Source organism: Uloborus diversus, chromosome 8, assembly GCF_026930045.1.
Source record: "Uloborus diversus isolate 005 chromosome 8, Udiv.v.3.1, whole genome shotgun sequence".
Taxonomy (NCBI): Eukaryota; Metazoa; Arthropoda; class Arachnida; order Araneae; family Uloboridae; genus Uloborus; species Uloborus diversus.
In genome coordinates this window covers 140075029-140093573 of record NC_072738.1, presented here as the reverse complement: position 1 = coordinate 140093573, position 18545 = coordinate 140075029, and the positions used below count along the sequence as shown (strand labels likewise).

Genomic DNA, 18545 nt, shown 5'->3' with positions numbered 1-18545 from the left:
ATGACAGTCTAATTTTTTCATGCCACTCGGACAAAACGTTTTTTGAGCGATCACGAATTGCTGATTATCCTCACTTGAACAAAGTTGATGTTGCTCTGATTTTTTAGATTGACATGAAGACAAGAAAAAGTCTTAGCTCATAGATTTAATATTTATTAAGAGAACAAATTTTCGTCACCATGGTCACAAATCGTTTGTTTTCATTCAAGGCTTAACTTAAGCATGAAACATAACTCTGCGAACACCACTGTCTACCGGCCTTCGTTCCGCGAGCGGGATCACTGCTGAGCGGTGGCGCCTATGTCCTACCCGTATACACACATGCCTTTTTTTTCTCTCGTTCACTTGTCCGTTATCGGACTCGGTTGTTCTATCGCTATTTTTATGCACTGAAGAGGTGATTTGATTTTATAACCTCGAAACAGCTGTTTGCAGAGTTTTTAAACTCTTTTTAAATGCTTTTGTTTGTAAATATATACACGTTGTCACACAATCACTAGCTTTAGCATTTTTTGTAGCTGAACTATCAATTCCTACTAGGTCATCATAAATGTTTTGTATTTCCCTAATTCAAATATTTAATCAGAGTTGCGTTTGATTTTGAAATCCTCATTATTATGGGGGGGGGGGGACCCACTTACCCCTTATAGCAAAAATTTATGGCGTAAGTGGGATCCTTCCTCTTAAACATTTATTAATAATATTTTATGCAAAAATTCTTGTTGCTGTATGAACTTTAAGTTAAACTATAGGTGAAAAATTAATTACCTTGAAATAATAATAAAAATTAACCTGGAAACACTTCTTTGAAAAATGTTGCTTTAACTCGCAAAACAATTGTTTTCTGATTTATTTATTTTTACACAAAATGCTATGACGCAGAAAAAAAAAAAAAATCCACGAAGCCCAAAGATATGCAAAACCAATCACTGTAATGAAATTTAACATGATCAGTGTAAAAAAGTTTGAAAACTTTATCCGTATTTCAGTTTTCAAGGGGTGGCCCACTTACTCCAGTGACCCACTTCCCCCAACCAACCCTACGAGTATTTTACTAAATAGAAAGTGGCAACAGATAAAAATTTTAAATCATTGTGTTTTCTTTCCTTGTCGGCCAACAATGAATTCGGTTACCATTCGTGTGAATAAAGGCTTAGTCGTACTTTAAATTCTGCTTTAGAAAACCGTTATAATTTGAATTCTATACAACATGGAAGGTCCAAACATTTTCTATCAGACGCAGAAAAAATTACTTTTTATTTCGGTGCTAAATTTTAAAATTTTTAAATATATTTTCACTGAAAAAATCGTCAAAAACCGTTTAGAGGTTTTTGATTAATATCTTTGTTAATTAATGTCATCCAAAGACGCAACCTAGCTAAGAACACTCTTGATCAACTCTTCTTTCGATCAAACTTTAAAAAAAAAAAATTCGTCCTTCCGTTTAGGCGCTGGAATACCTAAAGAGACAGACAGGTACACAGACTACAGACAGATGCACAGACACGTCAAACTTATAACCCCCTTCCTTTGTGTGTCGGGGATTAATTAAATCGCATTCTAGGAAGCAGTAAAATATAATTTTGCACTTACAAATTGGTATCAATGAGTATCAGGAATATGAAGGAACCAGAAATGATACAAGCATACATCACAAGAGTTTTATTTCGCATTTTGTTCACGAGTATGGTAAAGACTACAAGACCTAGAACACAAAAAGAGAAACGTAAAAAAATTGAATTTCTTTCTAAAAAAATTTTAAGTTTTCACAGTCAAAGATTGCAGTTTTGAAACATTATTTTTTAATTCTTTTTTGAAATCGTCTTTTCTTTCCATTTTGAATTCAATGCTGTGTGATAGTGTAAGAGATCCCTGCGTGTTTGAAAAAGTTACAATTTTATGTGAGTTTTCCACTATCTTGTCGGATTTTGTAATGGGGTTGTTTCCTTCAGTCAAAAGTAGTACTTCTTGTCACTGAAATTGATAGAATATGCAAAAAAAAAAAAAAAAAAAAAAAAACATGGACCCAGAAAATATTTTTATTTTTCCAACAGTTATTTTTTTAATTAATTTTTTAAAATGTCCGATTTTTGAAACAAGGCGTGGTCTAGATGACATCACAAATGATGCACTTTGACGCATCTTTCTACGGCGATTCCACGTTATGATAATCAAGAAGCGGATTAAAATTGCGTTCTACGGTTGCTATCAACCATATCTTTGCCAATACACGTGAGTAAAGATGCGAATTATATATTTTGGACCGTGAATGGCAACACTGAATGGCATTTCATCATTTGTGATGTCATCGGCAGAAGCATAAGCATTGAAAGCGTGACGATTTAAGTAATTTTTTAAAAATATTAAACTTAAACAATTGATTTTAAAAATGGTCAGATCCTATGTTTTTAAGCATGCTTTTTCAGAAAAAAAATACTTTTAAATTTTGGAAACGACCCCATTACGCTAAATATCATAGGAAAAGAACACTTATGAATTTGAGCACTTTAAAAACTGATATCCTAACATCTAACACATAAAACAATCTTCCAAAAATAAATTCCCAGTGTAGAAAAATGTGTACAATTGCTATTAAAAATATATATATATAAAAAAAAAAGAGACGTTAAGGTAGACCAACATCGTAAATATTTTTTTCTTTAATATTCAATGCACCTTTCTAAATCTTTTTACGGTTATTAAACGGTTATTATTATGACAAAAGTAACACATTTTGACTACTTAATTGTTGAAAAAAATCGATATATTTTTTTTTTAATAAAAAAGCGATATTTTTAGCAAAAAACTACCATTACCTTAACACGTCCAGTGCATTCACTTTTTCATTATTTTTAAAATTTTTTGTGTCTATTTCTTCGTGAGATACCAGATACTCCATTTTGGACATAATTAACTCAAAACAGGTTTTATGGGTAAATGTTTGAAAATTCCCCCGAAAAATATGTTTTTGGCTGTCTAAGTTTATTGATCATTATTTAAAAAACACATATTGCATGCACATTAACTTTTTGAGGTTTATATCACAGTAATGTGTTCAATTACCATGTTTGCAAAGTTTCAAATCTTTAGAGTTAATACTTTTTTCGCTAGAGCTGTTGTCGTAAATAAAAACTTGAAAACGTGGTTATGAGAAAACCAAGAAAGAATAAAATAATAGTTTAAAAAAACTAAAAAAATACGCTTTCATAGCAAAATGAACTAAAAAGTGAAAAATAATCTTTGGATGTCAGTAGTTGACCAATCACTTAATTTTAATGTAATACAAAAAAGCGTGGGGTGCTGTCTATTTACATTTTTGTTTGGACAACAAATGGAAGAAGTTCAAGACAACTGATAAGAAGCCCCCCACGCTTTTTTGTATTACATTAAAATTAAGTGATTGGTCAACTACTATCATCCAAAGATTATTTTTCACTTTTTAATTAATTTTGCTACGAAAGCGTGTTTTTTTAGTTTTTTAAACTATTGTTTCATTTTTCTGTTTTTTAGTCTTATGTTGGAGAATTATTAGGCGACGAAATTATTTATAAAACGAGTGCGAGGTAATATCGTAAAGTTAAGACAAGGGCACCCCGATGGGAAGCTACTGTGAGTTATCGATGTATGTTTGCGGAAATCATATTTATATTACTTTGAAAATTTGAGATGCATTTGAATAAAAGTTTTGTTCAACAATTGTCCGATCAGCAATGCATTTCCAATTGAAGGCTCACCTAAATTTTGGCATGAAATTAGTTTAAAACAATTATATTTCATGTTCTAATTACCTTGGAACATTGGAACAAATTTTGTCTGATGCAGAAAAATTAAAGATTTTTGTAGATATTTTTAAATAATTTTTACGAGCATTTTTTAATGTATTTTTTTAAATTTTTCCTTTTTCACATTGTTGGACTTATGCCAAAATATTGATTAAAATTGGAGGAAACTAACAATTAAAAGAGTTGATTAATTAATTTGATTATAGAACATTGCATTGTCATCGGATCTGAGGTCGCGTGCAAAATTTCAAAAGAATCCGATCGCAGGAAGTGGGCGAAATTTGAGCTGCAAGATTCCGTTACAAGATACACACATACATACATACAGGTGAAGCTAATAAAAGCGTGTTAATAATAAAAAGTAAATTTCAGTTATAAGCAGTGCAATTGAGTTCAGTAAATTTCTTTTAGTTTTCTCAAAAACTCACCGATTTAAAAAACAAGTGCAGACTTAGAAAGAAGAACACTGTGGCTTTCTGAATTTCTCAAAATCGATTTTTTTTCGAAAATTAGGGTGTTCGCCTACCTTAGTATGCAAAATAAACTTTAAAAAATAATAATAAGGAGCAACCCAAAACGTAACACCTTCTCCTATTCTCTATAAACTTCAACAAGACACCAAAAAGTGATTTTTCAAAATGCTGGATAAGTCAGCTCTCCTTTTAAGTGGCCTTAGTCCGACTTAACTTCCACGCACAACGCCACTGATAACTACTGATACTAACCCTGAACTTCACCCGCCTAAACGGAGGTTACGCTTGAAGCGCTTAGACAATCTTCGTAACATCTTTACTAATAATGAAGCTGAAAGTCTGTATGTCTGGATCTCTGGTACACGCATAGCTCCTTGATCGTTTTCATGAAATTTAGCTCAAAATTAGTTCGTAGCATTGGGGTGAGCACCTCGAAGCGATTTTTTGAAAATTCAATTTTGTTCTTTTTATGTTTCAACTTTAAGCCAACATTGGTGGATTAAACCCTCTGCAGCAATACCGAGCGAATTACTATGACATGGACGAGTAAATTAACATAGCATATTGGGTTGGCGAGAAATTCATCATCCCTTATTAGGCGAACCAAATGACCTTTTAATTTTCTACTACGGGCAAAGCCGTGTTGGTACAGCTAGTTAGATTATAATTTGGCAGCACGTAATGCTTAGACAAATAAGAATACATACCTGGTAATTCGGAAGCACTGGTCCATAACATATCTACGAATTTATCTGTTGTCAATATCTCACATGGCACCACGTCAGTCTGTGATGTATTAAGCTTTGCAACCACTATTGGAAAAAGGTCGTGTCAGTTGGAGCGGATGTAAACAAATTCCATAACCAGCGGCACCCCGATGGGAGATCCCTGTGAGCTCCCAAAAATTTCTTTATTCAGTAAACTTTATCTGCACTGTAAAAACAATTAAGAAACGTTACAGGAAAACAGTGGGCAGCTGATGTGCCCAATTTCTTCCAGTAACATATCTTACAAAACCAGGAACGTTTTCCGCTAAAACTCAGTAATCTTACTGAGATTATCCTGGAAGTCTCCTGAAAAATTTCAACACCTTCCCGCTTAAAGTCAGTCATATCACTGGAATAACCTTTAGGTGGGTTACTATAATAGTTTCGAGGAAAACTCCGAAAGCAGTATTACAATCATGGCCGAAGATAAAAAAATAATTGCAATTAAGTATCAAAAACTTTCCTTGCCTGCAATTCTTGCAGAGCTACGCAGTCCATAGACTGATTTGCGCTCTTTGGGCGCGTTATCAGGCCAGAAGGGGCCACAATCGAATTTGCGCTCTTTGGACGTCTCATCAGGCCGAACGGGCCACAATCGAACAGCAGCAGATACTTTATATATATGCTCAGTTAATCTTTAAACTAGTTGCTAAAAATATTTTTCACAACAGTGAAAATTCGATTCAGGAAACTTTTTTGTGAAGATACTTGTTTTTACGGGGAAATAGGTGAATACGTTTGAAATCCCGAGACGTTCCACGGAAATAACCAGTAATGTTTCGGAATTTTTTTACAGTGTAGTAGTTTCGAGGAAAACTCCGAAAGCAGTATTACAATCATGGCCGAAGCCAAAAAAAATACTTGCAAGTAAGAATCAAAAATTTTACTTGCCTGCAATTCTTGCAGAGCTACGTAGTCCATGGACTGATTTGCGCTCTTTGGACGCGTTATCAGGCCGGAAGGGGCCACAATCGAATTTGCGCTCTTTGGACGCCTTATCAGTCCAGACGGGCCACAATCGAACGGAAGCAGATACATTTATATATATGCTCAGTTAATCTTTAAACTGGGAGCTAAAGATATTTTTTACTACAGTGAGAAGTCTGCATTCGTGCAACTTGTAGTAATTCAGGAAACTTTTTGACACGATGATACTTAATTTTTCCAGGAAGTGGATAAAAACCAAAGAAATTCTGAAACGTTGCACGGAAACACCCAGTAACGCTTCGGAATTTTTTTACAGTGTGACGTTTCGGCAAAATTTGTAGTTCTATTTGGCAAAATTGTCATCATTCGGTGAAATTTGAAATTTTATTTGGCAAAATTATCATTATTTAGCGAAATTTATCATTCCATTCGGTAAATTTATCACCATTCGGCGAAATTTGGAGTTCTATTCGGCGAAATAATCATCATTCGGAGAAATTTGGAGTTTCATTCGGCAAAATTATTATTATTTAGCGAAATTTTGAATTCCATTCGGCAAAACTTGGAGTTTTATTTGGTAAAATTATCATCATCCGGCGAAATTTGTAGTTCCATTCAGCAAATTGAGACGTCCCGCTCTCTCAAAAATTTTAAGTTCGTGGGGCCCCTGTCTGTTACTACACTTGTAATGAGTTTTGTAGCTGAATTATTGGTGACTGAAGACTAGGTAACATATAAAAGAGTTTGAAAGTTCTGCTTACCTCCAAACAATTGTGTAGGCGTCATCATTGTTTGCAGATAACTCTGTGATTTTTTTTTTTTTTTAATTTAGTGATCTTTTATTTTCCTCTCAAGCAGGTCTACAAATGCAAAGTAACGAGTTTCAACTATAGTTTCACTTATTTTGTAGTAAATTACCGCCCTTAAGCCAGGGCTAAGGCAGAAATACTTAAAATACACCCCCAGCTCAGTTATTCCATCAAAGGACTGCAGTTTCGTGCTTTTGAGCACTCATCAGCCCGGAATAGGAATCACATGAGCTGGAGGCGAAAAACCTCTTATAGGAGCCAAGAGAGCCAAACAAACTGGTAGCTAATGTAGAATTAGCACACATTTGGTTTTTCGCCTCCAGCTCATATGATTCCTATTCCGGGCTGATGAGTGCTAAAAAGCACGAAACTGCAGTCTTCGGATGGAATAACTGAGCAGGTGGTGTATTTTAAGTATTTCTGCCTTAGCCCTGGCTTAAGGGCGGTAACTTACTACAAAATACCTTAGCTTTGCCATCAATCTTTGAGTTGAACCGCACCATTGCTGCGGTCACTCATCTGGTGTGCTAATTCTACATTAGCTACCAGTTTGTTCGTCTCTCTTGGCTCCTATAAAAGGTTTTTCGCCTCCAGCTCATGTGATTCCTATTCTGGGCTGATGAGTGCTAAAAAGCACGAAACTGCAGTCCTCGGATGGAATAACTGAGCTGGTGGTGTATTTTAAGTATAGTTTCAACTTGACACGTGGAAAGTTACTTAAAACATTCATTTATGAATTTCACCTTCCATCTTTTTTTGATGAACAATTCAGGTGTTTCCATTTCCCCATAAATACCGTACCATGCGGGCTAAATGGAAACAAATAAGAAAGTTTTTCATTTCTATTTTTTTGGAAGATTTAATGTTGAAGTAAACTGCATCTTTTTTTTTTTGTTTGAATTCCACATGAATTAACGCATTTTTTTTTGCATGATTTTTCTTTTGAAATGATTTTAGATTACATTTGGAGGATACAGCGAGTCAGATGCAGCCTACGGGTCACATATTGAATTGTCAGTATGAAACTTCCTAAGTTTAAAAACTGATCGTGGATATTGCCATTATCTGCCTACATCAAACTCAGGGGAGAACGAATGGAGTATTTCCATTTACACCATAGTTACCACGAAGTCATTCATTAATAAGCAGCCATAAGTCAAATTTTTTGAACCCAGTTACTCGGATTATAGTCTAGGACACAATGCGCAACATTTTATGTTCAATTTATTTAGAAGAAAGGGAATAATCTAAATTTGAAGCATTGAAATTCTTTTTCTCCTCACTCCAACTGACTCTAATGCACTGTAGAAAAAAATTGCAAATCGTTACTAATTATTTCCGTGGAACATTTCGATATTTCGCAGGTTTTCATCAAATTCCTGCGAAAATCAAGTGTCTGTCTAAAGTTTCCTACCAGTTGCACGAATGCAGACTGTTCACTGTTGTGAAAATTTTTTTAGCTACTACTTTAGCGATTGATTTAACTAAGCGACGATTAATTAAGCGTTTATTATGTGTACTGACTGAGCTTCCAATGAGAGCGAATCAGTCTATGGATTCCGTCGCTCTGCGTGGGCAAATGGCATGTTGTCTTAGCTGCGTCCATGGTTGCTATATTATTGTTGAAGCTCTGTTGGTAAGGTTTCGAACTACATCAGACCCTTGTTTTACGCGGGAGTTACGTTCTCCAGTAGCCCAAGCTCGATTATTAGCTTGCCAAAATGCAGTTTATTATGTGTAATCGGAAATATTTAGGAGTTTGGATTTTAAAAGAGGGGAAAATTTTATCTGTTTGCAGTGCCGCATCCGCGTAAATTCGAAACCCATCCGCGTAAAGTAAAATAAAGGTGTCAAATCTTAAACTGCGTATATAATCGAAAACCGCGTAAAATAAACTCGCGTAATACGAGGGTCTACTGTATAATTTTAAGCCAGCCTACGTTTTCTCTGAAGGTTCTACAGTCATGACTGATTTTAACCGGGGATGTTTCGGAATTCTTCAGATAGATTCTAGGATAATTTCAGGAAAATTACTGACTTTTAGCGGAAAACGTTCCTGTACTTGGCAAGAAATGTTACTGGCTGAAATTGGGCACATTAACTACCCATAACTTTCTTTGAACGTTTCTGAATTGTTTTTACAGTGTATAGTTATTGTTTGAAAGTCTTAATTTAATATCTTGTCACAGTACTGGTACAAACTTAGTTTTTGAACTGGTGCGCGGTGACTTTATTGTTCGGTAGTAAGAAATCTTCAAAATGTCAAAAAATAATAATTTGTACAAGTTGCTGGAGGGACTGCTGAGTTACACAAGTACGAGTATTAAAAAACAAAAACACTTTTAACCTCCCCAACTACGGCTCGGTCACTGTCACTGGTCACAACACAAAGGACCAACTCTTACACAAATAGGTCCGACATTCTCCGTAGATGTCGGAGGTATGTATACAGGGGGATTCAAAAAGATGGTGGTGTTTTATGGATGCTTACTTCTAAGAGCAAAAATGGTACATTTTTTTTATGTACTTAAATCATTCTCAAGATGGTCTATATGTGCCTTCCTCTTGACATCTGAACAATATCACACTTTTACCATAGATGTAGTATAGACAGATGCACAACTCCGTAGCGCTTATCACTGGAAGCCGTTGAACGAGTGAAACTTGAAGTAAACGGGCAAAAGCCAGCCTATGAGGATGCAAGACCATTTGCATCCTATCAGGCTGCGGCAAAAGTTGTTCGCAATCATGCGCTTTTCTGACGCTTGCCCGTCTACTAGAAGCCCCATGGAACCGGTTTCTCGTTGTGTACCTAGTTAATACTTCATCTATGATTTTTACCCAAACACTGTGCATCGTGTAAACAGTCACAGAAGCAACTGTTGCAGAGAGTCAATTTTTCAGTTCGTAAATACATTAGCAGGTGAGAGAGGTATTCACACAGTATCCTTTATAGGTCGTGATGGTCTGATCGGTAAGGGATCGGACTTGTGGCCGGAGGATCCCAGGTTTCATCCTAGCCGGCCGAAGATCCGTCGTATTCTTTAATGGTTAATGGGGGAAGTTAAATATGCTCATGGTCACAAAGTCCTCCTAGTGAAATGATACCTTTGGGGGTACTGAGCCACAAATAGTGGCAGGTGCGGGGGACTCTGGAGTGAGTGAAAAGAGTGAAGAGTATATTTAAATTCCCTACAGGAAAAATATACATGGTGTAATGTCAGGAGACCTAAGGTGGGGGGGGGGGGGAGGACATCCTAAAGTGATAAATAAACTTTCCTTTGAGCGTCGGTTTGACTAACTGAATAATAAATACCAAGTGTAATACGCGCAATAGTACGGAGAGACGTCTATCGATAGCGATAAGGCCACTAGATAAGGGGATCTGACTTATCTGACATTTTGGTTCCAAAATTGTCGGGTGGCAAAATTAGCATTTGTACAAAAGCCTTGGAACAGAAAACTGGTAAATAAGCTATAGATGTGTTGCCTGATGGATGTTTGAATTTTTAATTCTGTAAATGAATAAGATTTAAATAGAATTAAAAACAAATAAGGTGTAAAAAGGAGGTTCATTACAGTAGACATTTCCCAATACATTTTTGCTGAATATGTGAACTAAGTTATCATTTTAAATTGACCTTAAGGGACATTTTACTCAACTTATCATCAATTTTTTTTTTCGACATAGCAACCAGCGAATACTGTAACGTAATTATAAATACTGGAAACAGGGTTGGTTACAATGCCGTCTTGGAACCAAAATGTCGGATAAGTCGGCCTTTAGGGGTTTTAGGTAGCGAGTAGAAACTTCACAACTTGGGCTTTCATTATAACTCCACCAGAAAGCTGTAGGAAGTCCAAAATTCCTAAATCGGTAGTTTTTTAAAACCCCACCACTCGTTTTGAATTGTCCTAAAACCCAGGTGCCCCATGTCAGGAAGTAGCATCGCATTTAGAGACTCAATAAAATATAGCGAAAAGAACAAATATAATGTTAATTATTAGTTCTTACCCTCATATACATTTCCTATCTTGATTAGAGAAGGCGAGACGAACGACACCCCATAATATGAGAAACAAATCGAAAACCTGGAAAAGATTAAAAAAAAAAAAAAAAAAAAAAACCATGTAATAAAAAATGCTAATTAAGTTTAGATTCGTGTCGGCGAAACTGAGGGGGGGGGGGACACACCCTTTTCATTTATTCATTCTTTCTTCTGTTTACTCATTTATTTGATTTAAAAAATCTTTAATAAACGAATAGAAAATATTCCATTAGTAAAATATTTATTTTTCACTTTGCCCCATGAAGAAAAGAAGTGAAAATTTTCCACCTTCTTTTGGAGGTACAAATTTACTGCCAAAAGTAAAAATACTGATTCAATGTAAGTGTTATCTTAAAATACAATGTTCATTCCTTAGAACCGTGATTTTCGAAACAAATTTCTTATTTGTTTATTTTGGAAAAAGTAAGTTGTTCTAACTATTTCCCTTTGCCTCGCGTCCCCCTCATGCGTATCAGGGTTCATATGGCACTGCATTAAATAAAATTTGACAAAAATTAACTCTTATCATTCTTTGCTGAACAACAAGGAACATTTACTAAAACTTAATAGGAGTGTGTTCAGATTTTTAACCGACTTCAAAAAAGGAGGTTACAATTTCGTCTTGCGGCTTTTTATGTATGTTTTCTTATTATTCCAAGACTGCTGGACCAATTTGAAAAATTCTTTTTTTGTTTAGAAGGGTATACTTCCCAGATGGTCCCATGGTAATTTGGTCTGGATCTGATTAAGGGTCCCGGAGAAATCCAAGATACTTTAAATTTCACACGTTGTGGCTACGTAATCCAGCTTATGCCACGGGTGTGCTACGTCACAAGTCACGTGGTTTTGCCGTGACCGGTGTATTTTTCAAAGCTAAGGTTTTGCCTTCGTCTTGAACGACATTTAATTCTCGCAGCATATGGATGCTTTATTTTCGCGACGTCGTCGCTTGTTAATTTTTAATCATAGGTGTTACTACGTAGCAAAGCAGTAAATGAAATATATTTTGCTGCTTTAATAGTTGAATCAATTACCTTAGAATTTTTTTTTAGTAATAAATAACTTTATTTAGTCACATAAGTGTAATTTTTTTTCAATATTTCAGTTTTTAAATACGAACTAAAAAGTAAAAAATAACTAATTACACTTACATACTATTTCCTATCCAAACCAAGAAATGAAATTTGTTTTACAAATCCAGTACAAAAATCAACTAAACACCCGATATAAAATAAATGCTGATTTTACTTAATATACGATGAATTATTTTAAATACCTTACTAATTATATACGATCTCTTAATTTTTAATAACCTTTTGAAGTCAGGTCCTCCTATAAACTATTTCCTAACGTAAATGAGAAAGTTTATTTTTAAAGACTAACTTCGCGTTTAGTTAAATTAGTGTTTAATTCAGAATTCGGTGGGTTGTCAGTTACGTTCGATAGTAGTTTATAGGAGGCCCCGACTTCAAAAGATTATTAAAAATTACGAGATCGTATGTAATTAGTTAGATATTCAAAATAATTCATTATTTAAAATCAGTGTTTATTTTATATTGGGTGTTTAGTTTAGTTGATTTTTTACTAGAATTGTAAAATAAATTTTATTTCTAGGTTTGGGTAAGAAATAGTATGTAAGTGTGATCAGCTATTTTTTATTTTTTAGTTCGTAGGTGTTTTTTGAATGCGGTTTTTTTTAATTTAAAAGTAATTGAAAATTCAGATTTTTGATGTTCTGCTGTACGAGCTTCACGTACACAGAAGACCGCTAACAAAGCGCCATTGCCTCTGGACAAACCATAGAAGCGATTTACAATGAAGTAGTTTCCGAAATTTTAAAAGTATTTTTTTCTGAAAGAGCACGTTTAAAAACATAGGATCGGACCATTTTTTAAATAATTTGGCTAAGTTTAATATTTTTAAAAAATTACTTTAATCGTTGCGCTTTCATTGATTACGGTTTACGCTTCTGTCGTGTGACATCACAAATGATGAAATGCCATTCACTGATTCCATTCACAGGTCCTAATATTTAATTTGCATCTTTACTCACGTGTATTGGCAACGATATGGTTGATAGCAAGCATAGAGCGCAATATTTAATTCACTTCTTGATTATCATAACGTGGAAACGCGGTAGAAAGATGCGTCAAAGTGCATCATTTGTGACGTCATAAACACCACGCCTTATTTTCAAAATCGGACATTTTAAAAAATTAATTAAAAACTAAGCGTTGGAAAAATAAAAGTTTTTTCTCGCTCCATGTTAGGGTTTTTTTGCTTATTCTATCAATTTCAGTGACTAAAAGTAGTACTTTTGACTGATAGAAACACCCCCATTCAAGGAAATAATATTCATCGGTCATCAGGGCACCCGGCAAGTCCCTATCAAGGCAAAGAGATGTTCAGGTCTCGGTCAAATTCGTTGCCCATTTCACAAGAAAATCCACATTTTTTCCAAGTAACTCTCAAAAAAGGGTAAAAATAACGAAATTTATCCTATTTTGCTGCCCCTAAAACTATGATGCTTAGGTCCACAGGGCTGTGCCTTAATCAGTATTCAAGGATATGAAGTACTGATTCCAGGTCATGAGACCTCTCCCCCAGTAGATCACGTTTGGGACACACTTGGAAGTCAACTGCAGCCGTCCTGAAATCCTGCTGAATTAGCTGCCCAGTTGCATGATCTTCAACAGGAGGATATACAGGGCTAAATTGATTCAATGCCACGTCTTGTTTCGGTATGCACAACTTCCAGGGGTTGTTATACTACGCGGGGTATAACTAAAGTCACTATATAGGGGTAGCTAACTTATCCGACATTTAGGTTCCAAAAATGTTTTCGTCTTAAAGAAAAAAGACAGCGTTTAACAAAAGATATACCATATTGATTTTTTGCAGTAAAATATATCAATGTCGCTAGACATTGCGCGTTAGCCAATCAAGAGTCTCAAAACTTTTGCATGGTCTCTGACAGAGTAAGGGTTTTTTAAATGGTACCGGGCAACACGTTCCGAGATTTCACTGGTTTTCACTAGTTTCCCCTGAAAAACTAGTATATTAGTAAAAAGGTTTCCTAAAGCTCAACAAGTTTCATGAATTTAGAATTTTCACTGTTATGAAAACATTTTTAGCTACCAGTGTGAAAATGAATTTAATTTCTATAAAATGTGTTTAGTCTTTCGCTTTCGATATTGACTGAGCTCCAAGCGAAAGCAAGATGCACTCTCTGCATTTTGTAAGTTGACAGAATTTCAAGAATGTAAGCTGCTAGTATTTGCTTGCAGTTCTGTCTTAGATAAATGAAGACGAAGTGCAGTCTCTGGATGTTGCAGCTTTGTAAGAATTTGAAGCATACGGGTATTCGGGTTTTGCTTGCAATTCTGCATAAACATTAGCCATATTTGCTACAGTGCTTAAGAGCTTTCCTGGTTAATCATGAAAGTGCCAATCTACTACTACTATGGACATTTATAAGTTTTCGTGGAAGATTCTCGGTTTTTTTTTTCGGAAACACATGACTGGCTTTGATTTGGCAGATTTATGAATTCTTCGAAAAAGGTTCTATGACAATTTCAAGACAGTTACTGAGTTTTAGTGGAAAAAAGTTCTGGTTCTGTTTTTTGTCAGAATTGTTACTGGCAACAATTAGGCACCTTAGCCAGGGGTGCCCACCAAGTGGGAAAGGGGTCATGGCACATACTGCGCCATTGAAAATTTTAGAGGGGTGTTTTGAGGGGTATTTTCTTCTTTTTTAGGAGGGGCTCTTGCTTTGCGGGAACGGGGGGGGGGGGATCTTCGCGACGTTTAGGGGACTTTATTTTACAGTGCGGTGTCAGGGGGATCTGAGACGGAGCGAGTGTTTTTCTTAAAATCCGAGCCGCACGAATACAAGTGAATGACTCGGGAGATAAACTCACCACATGACGCAGAAGAGACTGGTGGTCACTCTGAGCTGTGGACGAAATAAATCCGTGACCCGACCCCTGGATTCGACCGTGTCAACATGGATGAGCCTTCCCTCAGGTAACTCCTTGTTGTTCATCTTCGCCATTTTCTCCAAGGTGGCAACTGCCTTGTCATATTGGTCGCTGATTAGGTAGAAGCGAACACTCTCCGGATACCACTGTAACAAAGCATGGAATCGATTTTTAATAAGTGTGTAGATATATATGCATACACTGTTCAAAAAAGTTAGAGGAGCACATAGTTTTAACAAAACTGCGCAAATAATCTTTCCTAAAACTAATGTCAAAGGAAGCCTCTGTGTTTTAACTCGTGTTCGAAAATACAGTAAATTTTCACAAGCAAAGCAAAACAACGTGTCTGATGTCTAAAAGCAGAAAAAGGATACAAGTGCAGAAATTGTGATTTTGCAAAAGTCTCCTATTATACAGGGTGTATCAAAAAGGATCATCTGGTTTGGCATGTCTATATTTCGAACAGTAATAAACATATGCAATTGCAAATTTTTTTTGCATGAAAGGGAAACTGAAAAAGTTTCCATATGTCCACCTTTAGATATATGGCATATGTCTAAACGGTATTGAAACTCGTCCCACACTGCATGTTCATACCATCGTCTAATGCTCTGTGATGTAGGAGGATCAACACCGTAATGATTACGAAAGTCACGCTGAACGGTTATTACAGACTAACACTGCGAAAAACGTAGAACACAAAATGCTTTTTGTGGTCCAGAAGCCATTTTCACTAGAACTGAAGTGTGCGTTCACTCAAACGCGCTGCGCTACCTAGCGGGAACCATGTAAAACTTGAGAGTTTCCTCTTTCCAACAGTACGTTGTTGGCGCCTTTAGCTCGAAAAACAGAATAGTTATGATTTTTTGAAATCGGATGATTCTTTTTGGTACACCCTGTATACTGTGTGAGTGGTGTACTTTAACCGATTGGCTTTTGCCCTTTTGTTTAGAAACTAGTATCTTGTGGCCATTACGAAACCTTCTTCTACGTGTATCTTTCGTATAATTATGATCCCTCCCCATGCTTGACGAGGTAGCAATATTCCCAGCAAAAACAAAATTACATGCGCCAAAACTTAACGACCATCCCAATCATTTCCTCACAATGGTATGTACGCAAGTAGGTCAGTATTCTGTTGAAAACAAGACACCGTGAGTACCGACGAAGGTGGGTTGCTTGGAGTCAACTATTGTGAGGCTCTGAGAAGTTGAGCTCCGACTCTGACAATGTTTATCTTTGTTTCGGAAGGTAGGGAGATGTAATTGGCACTAAGTTGAATTGAGAAACTTTCTTAGTTGTTTTTTCAAAAATATTCCAACTAAAATCTGAACCAGTAACACGTCTGTTTTTCACTAAAGTCCCCTAACACGGGTAAACATAGTCAAGGTCAGAGCTCAACTAACCAGAGCTCTGTCTCTAACTTCTCACTGACGAGTTCTTATCACACGCGTTTTTGTTTTATTTTTATTTTATGACTATCGCGGTACCCGCACGGCTTTGCCCGTAGTAGAAAAATTAAAAGGTCATGTGGTACGCCTGTATATTAACAAATAATGGATGGTGAATTTCTCGCCAATATGGCTATGTTAATTTGCTCGCTCATGTTATGGTAATTTGCTCGTACACGTTACACTGTAAAAAATTTCCGAAACGTTACTGAGTATTTCCGTGTAACTTTTCTGGATTTCAATGTTTTTTACTCACTTCCTGGAAATATCAAGTATCATTGTCAAAACGTTTCCTGAATTGCTACAAGTTACACGAATGCAGACTTCTCCTGTTGTGAAAAATATTTTTAGCTCCCAGTTTGAAGATTGACTCAGAGTATCTATAAGGTGTACCTGCTTCCATTCGATTACGGCTCGTCTATGCTGATTAAACTCCCAAAGGGAGCGAATAAGTATGGACTACGAAGCTTTGCAAGAATTGCGATCAAGTGAGATGCTTGATACTTACTTGCAATTCTGGCATAGCTTTGGTCGTGTCTGCAATGCTGCTCTTGGAACTATCTTGATAAATGAGGAAAGTGCCAAGCTATTACCCCTACCTAACAATACTGTGAAGTTCCAGGGACATGACTGGCTTTAAACGAGAAGATTTCAGGATTTTTCAGGAAGGTTACTGAGTTTTAGCAGAAAACGTTCCTGGTTTTTGAGAGATATGTTGCTGGCAGAAATTGGGCACATCAGCTGCCTATTATTTTCAAGGAATGTTTCTGAATCGTTTTTACAATGTATGATAATTTAATCGTCCATGTTATGATAATTCGCTCGGTAAAATGTTCTTAAAATTGGAATAGAAAATGAACAAAATAGAATTTCCGAAAAATAGTAGTTTTAACAACGTTTCTCTCGGTGGTACAAGAGGCAATTTTTATCCCCCCCCCCTTCTATGTTAATCTCTTTCCTCTGATACATACACACTGTAAAAACGATTCAGAAACGTTCCTGGAAAATAATAGGCAGCTGATGTGCCCAATTTCAGTCAGTAACATATCTTACAAAAACCAGGAACGTTTTCTGATAAAAGTCAGTAACCTTTCTGAAATATTGAGAAATATCCCCTATTAAAGCTAGTCGTGAACTATCTAGAAAAATTAAATAGCCTTAATTTATTTGATTAGAACCTTCTTGATTTACAAAGAAAGCTCCAGAAATATTAGAGCAACCACGGCCAAGCTACGCGAAAATTGCAAGCAAGAACCAAGCGTATTTCTTGCCTGCAATTCCTTCCTCTCAAAGCTGCAGCTATCCAGTGACTTATTTGCTCCCATTGGAAGCTTAGTCAATCCAGAAGGGCCATAATCAAGCTAAAGTCACCTATTTCCCCAAAAAATCAAGTATCTTCGCAAAAAAGTTTCCTGAATTCCTAAAAGATGCACGAATGCAGACCTTGCACTGGTGTGAGAAATATTTTTTGCTACCAGTTTAAATATTGACGGAGCGTGTTTATTAAGTGTATCGACTTTAGCTTGTTTATGGCCCTTCTGGATTGACTAAGCTTCCAATGGGAGCAAATAAGTCACTGGATAGCTACAGCTTGGCGAGGAAGGAATTGCAGGCAAGAAATACGCTTGGTTCTTGCTTGCAATTTTCGCGTAGCTTGGCCGTGGTTGCTCTAATATTTCTGGAGCTTTCTTTGTAAATCAGGAAGGTTCTAATCAAATAAATTAAACCTATTTAATTTTTCTAGATAGTTCACGACTAGCTTTAATAGGGGATATTTCTTAATATTTCAGAAAGGTTACTGACTTTTATCAGAAAACGTTCCTGGTTTTTGTAAGATATGTTACTGACTGAAATTGGGCATATCAGCTGCCTATTATTTTCCAGGAACGTTTCTGAATCGTTTTTACAGTGTAGATTTCTCATGACACCAACTTTTTTTCAGTTGCAAGTAAGGCAGAAAACGAAAAGGAATAGAGGTAGTGTATTTTTCTTAAACAGATTGACAATATGCAGAAGTAAGATAAAAGCAAGCAATAACAAAAGAATTTCCAAAATACTGCATTCGGAATTATATAAATAGCAAAATATGAAACATGAGAGTCACATAGATTTGTAATATGTTTCAGAAACGTGAGAATCATGGTTTTTACATTTTTGGTGCAGGATGTTAGCAAGGAGCTGAATTTGACATATATTGGCATTCTTTCTCCCTACCCCCTCCCATTTGTGATTTGTAGCCACATTTTTACCTATTTTCAAGGTTTTCAAGCACACAGAAAAAAAAATTTATTTTTTCAAGTACTTTTC

General features: G+C 35.9%; 1 protein-coding gene across 1 annotated transcript in view; it reads right to left on the bottom strand.

Moving 5' to 3' along the window:
* LOC129228631 (synaptic vesicle 2-related protein-like) overlaps window positions 1–18545 on the bottom strand; it is a 40142-nt gene that overhangs the window by 4025 nt on the left and 17572 nt on the right. Inside the window, exons 6-10 of the mRNA XM_054863313.1 lie at window positions 14728–14933; window positions 10774–10850; window positions 9867–9950; window positions 4963–5067; window positions 1594–1705 (exon numbers count right to left, since the gene is read on the bottom strand). Coding sequence (XP_054719288.1) covers window positions 1594–1705; window positions 4963–5067; window positions 9867–9950; window positions 10774–10850; window positions 14728–14933 — 584 coding nt within the window. The remainder of the gene's footprint in view (window positions 1–1593; window positions 1706–4962; window positions 5068–9866; window positions 9951–10773; window positions 10851–14727; window positions 14934–18545) is intronic.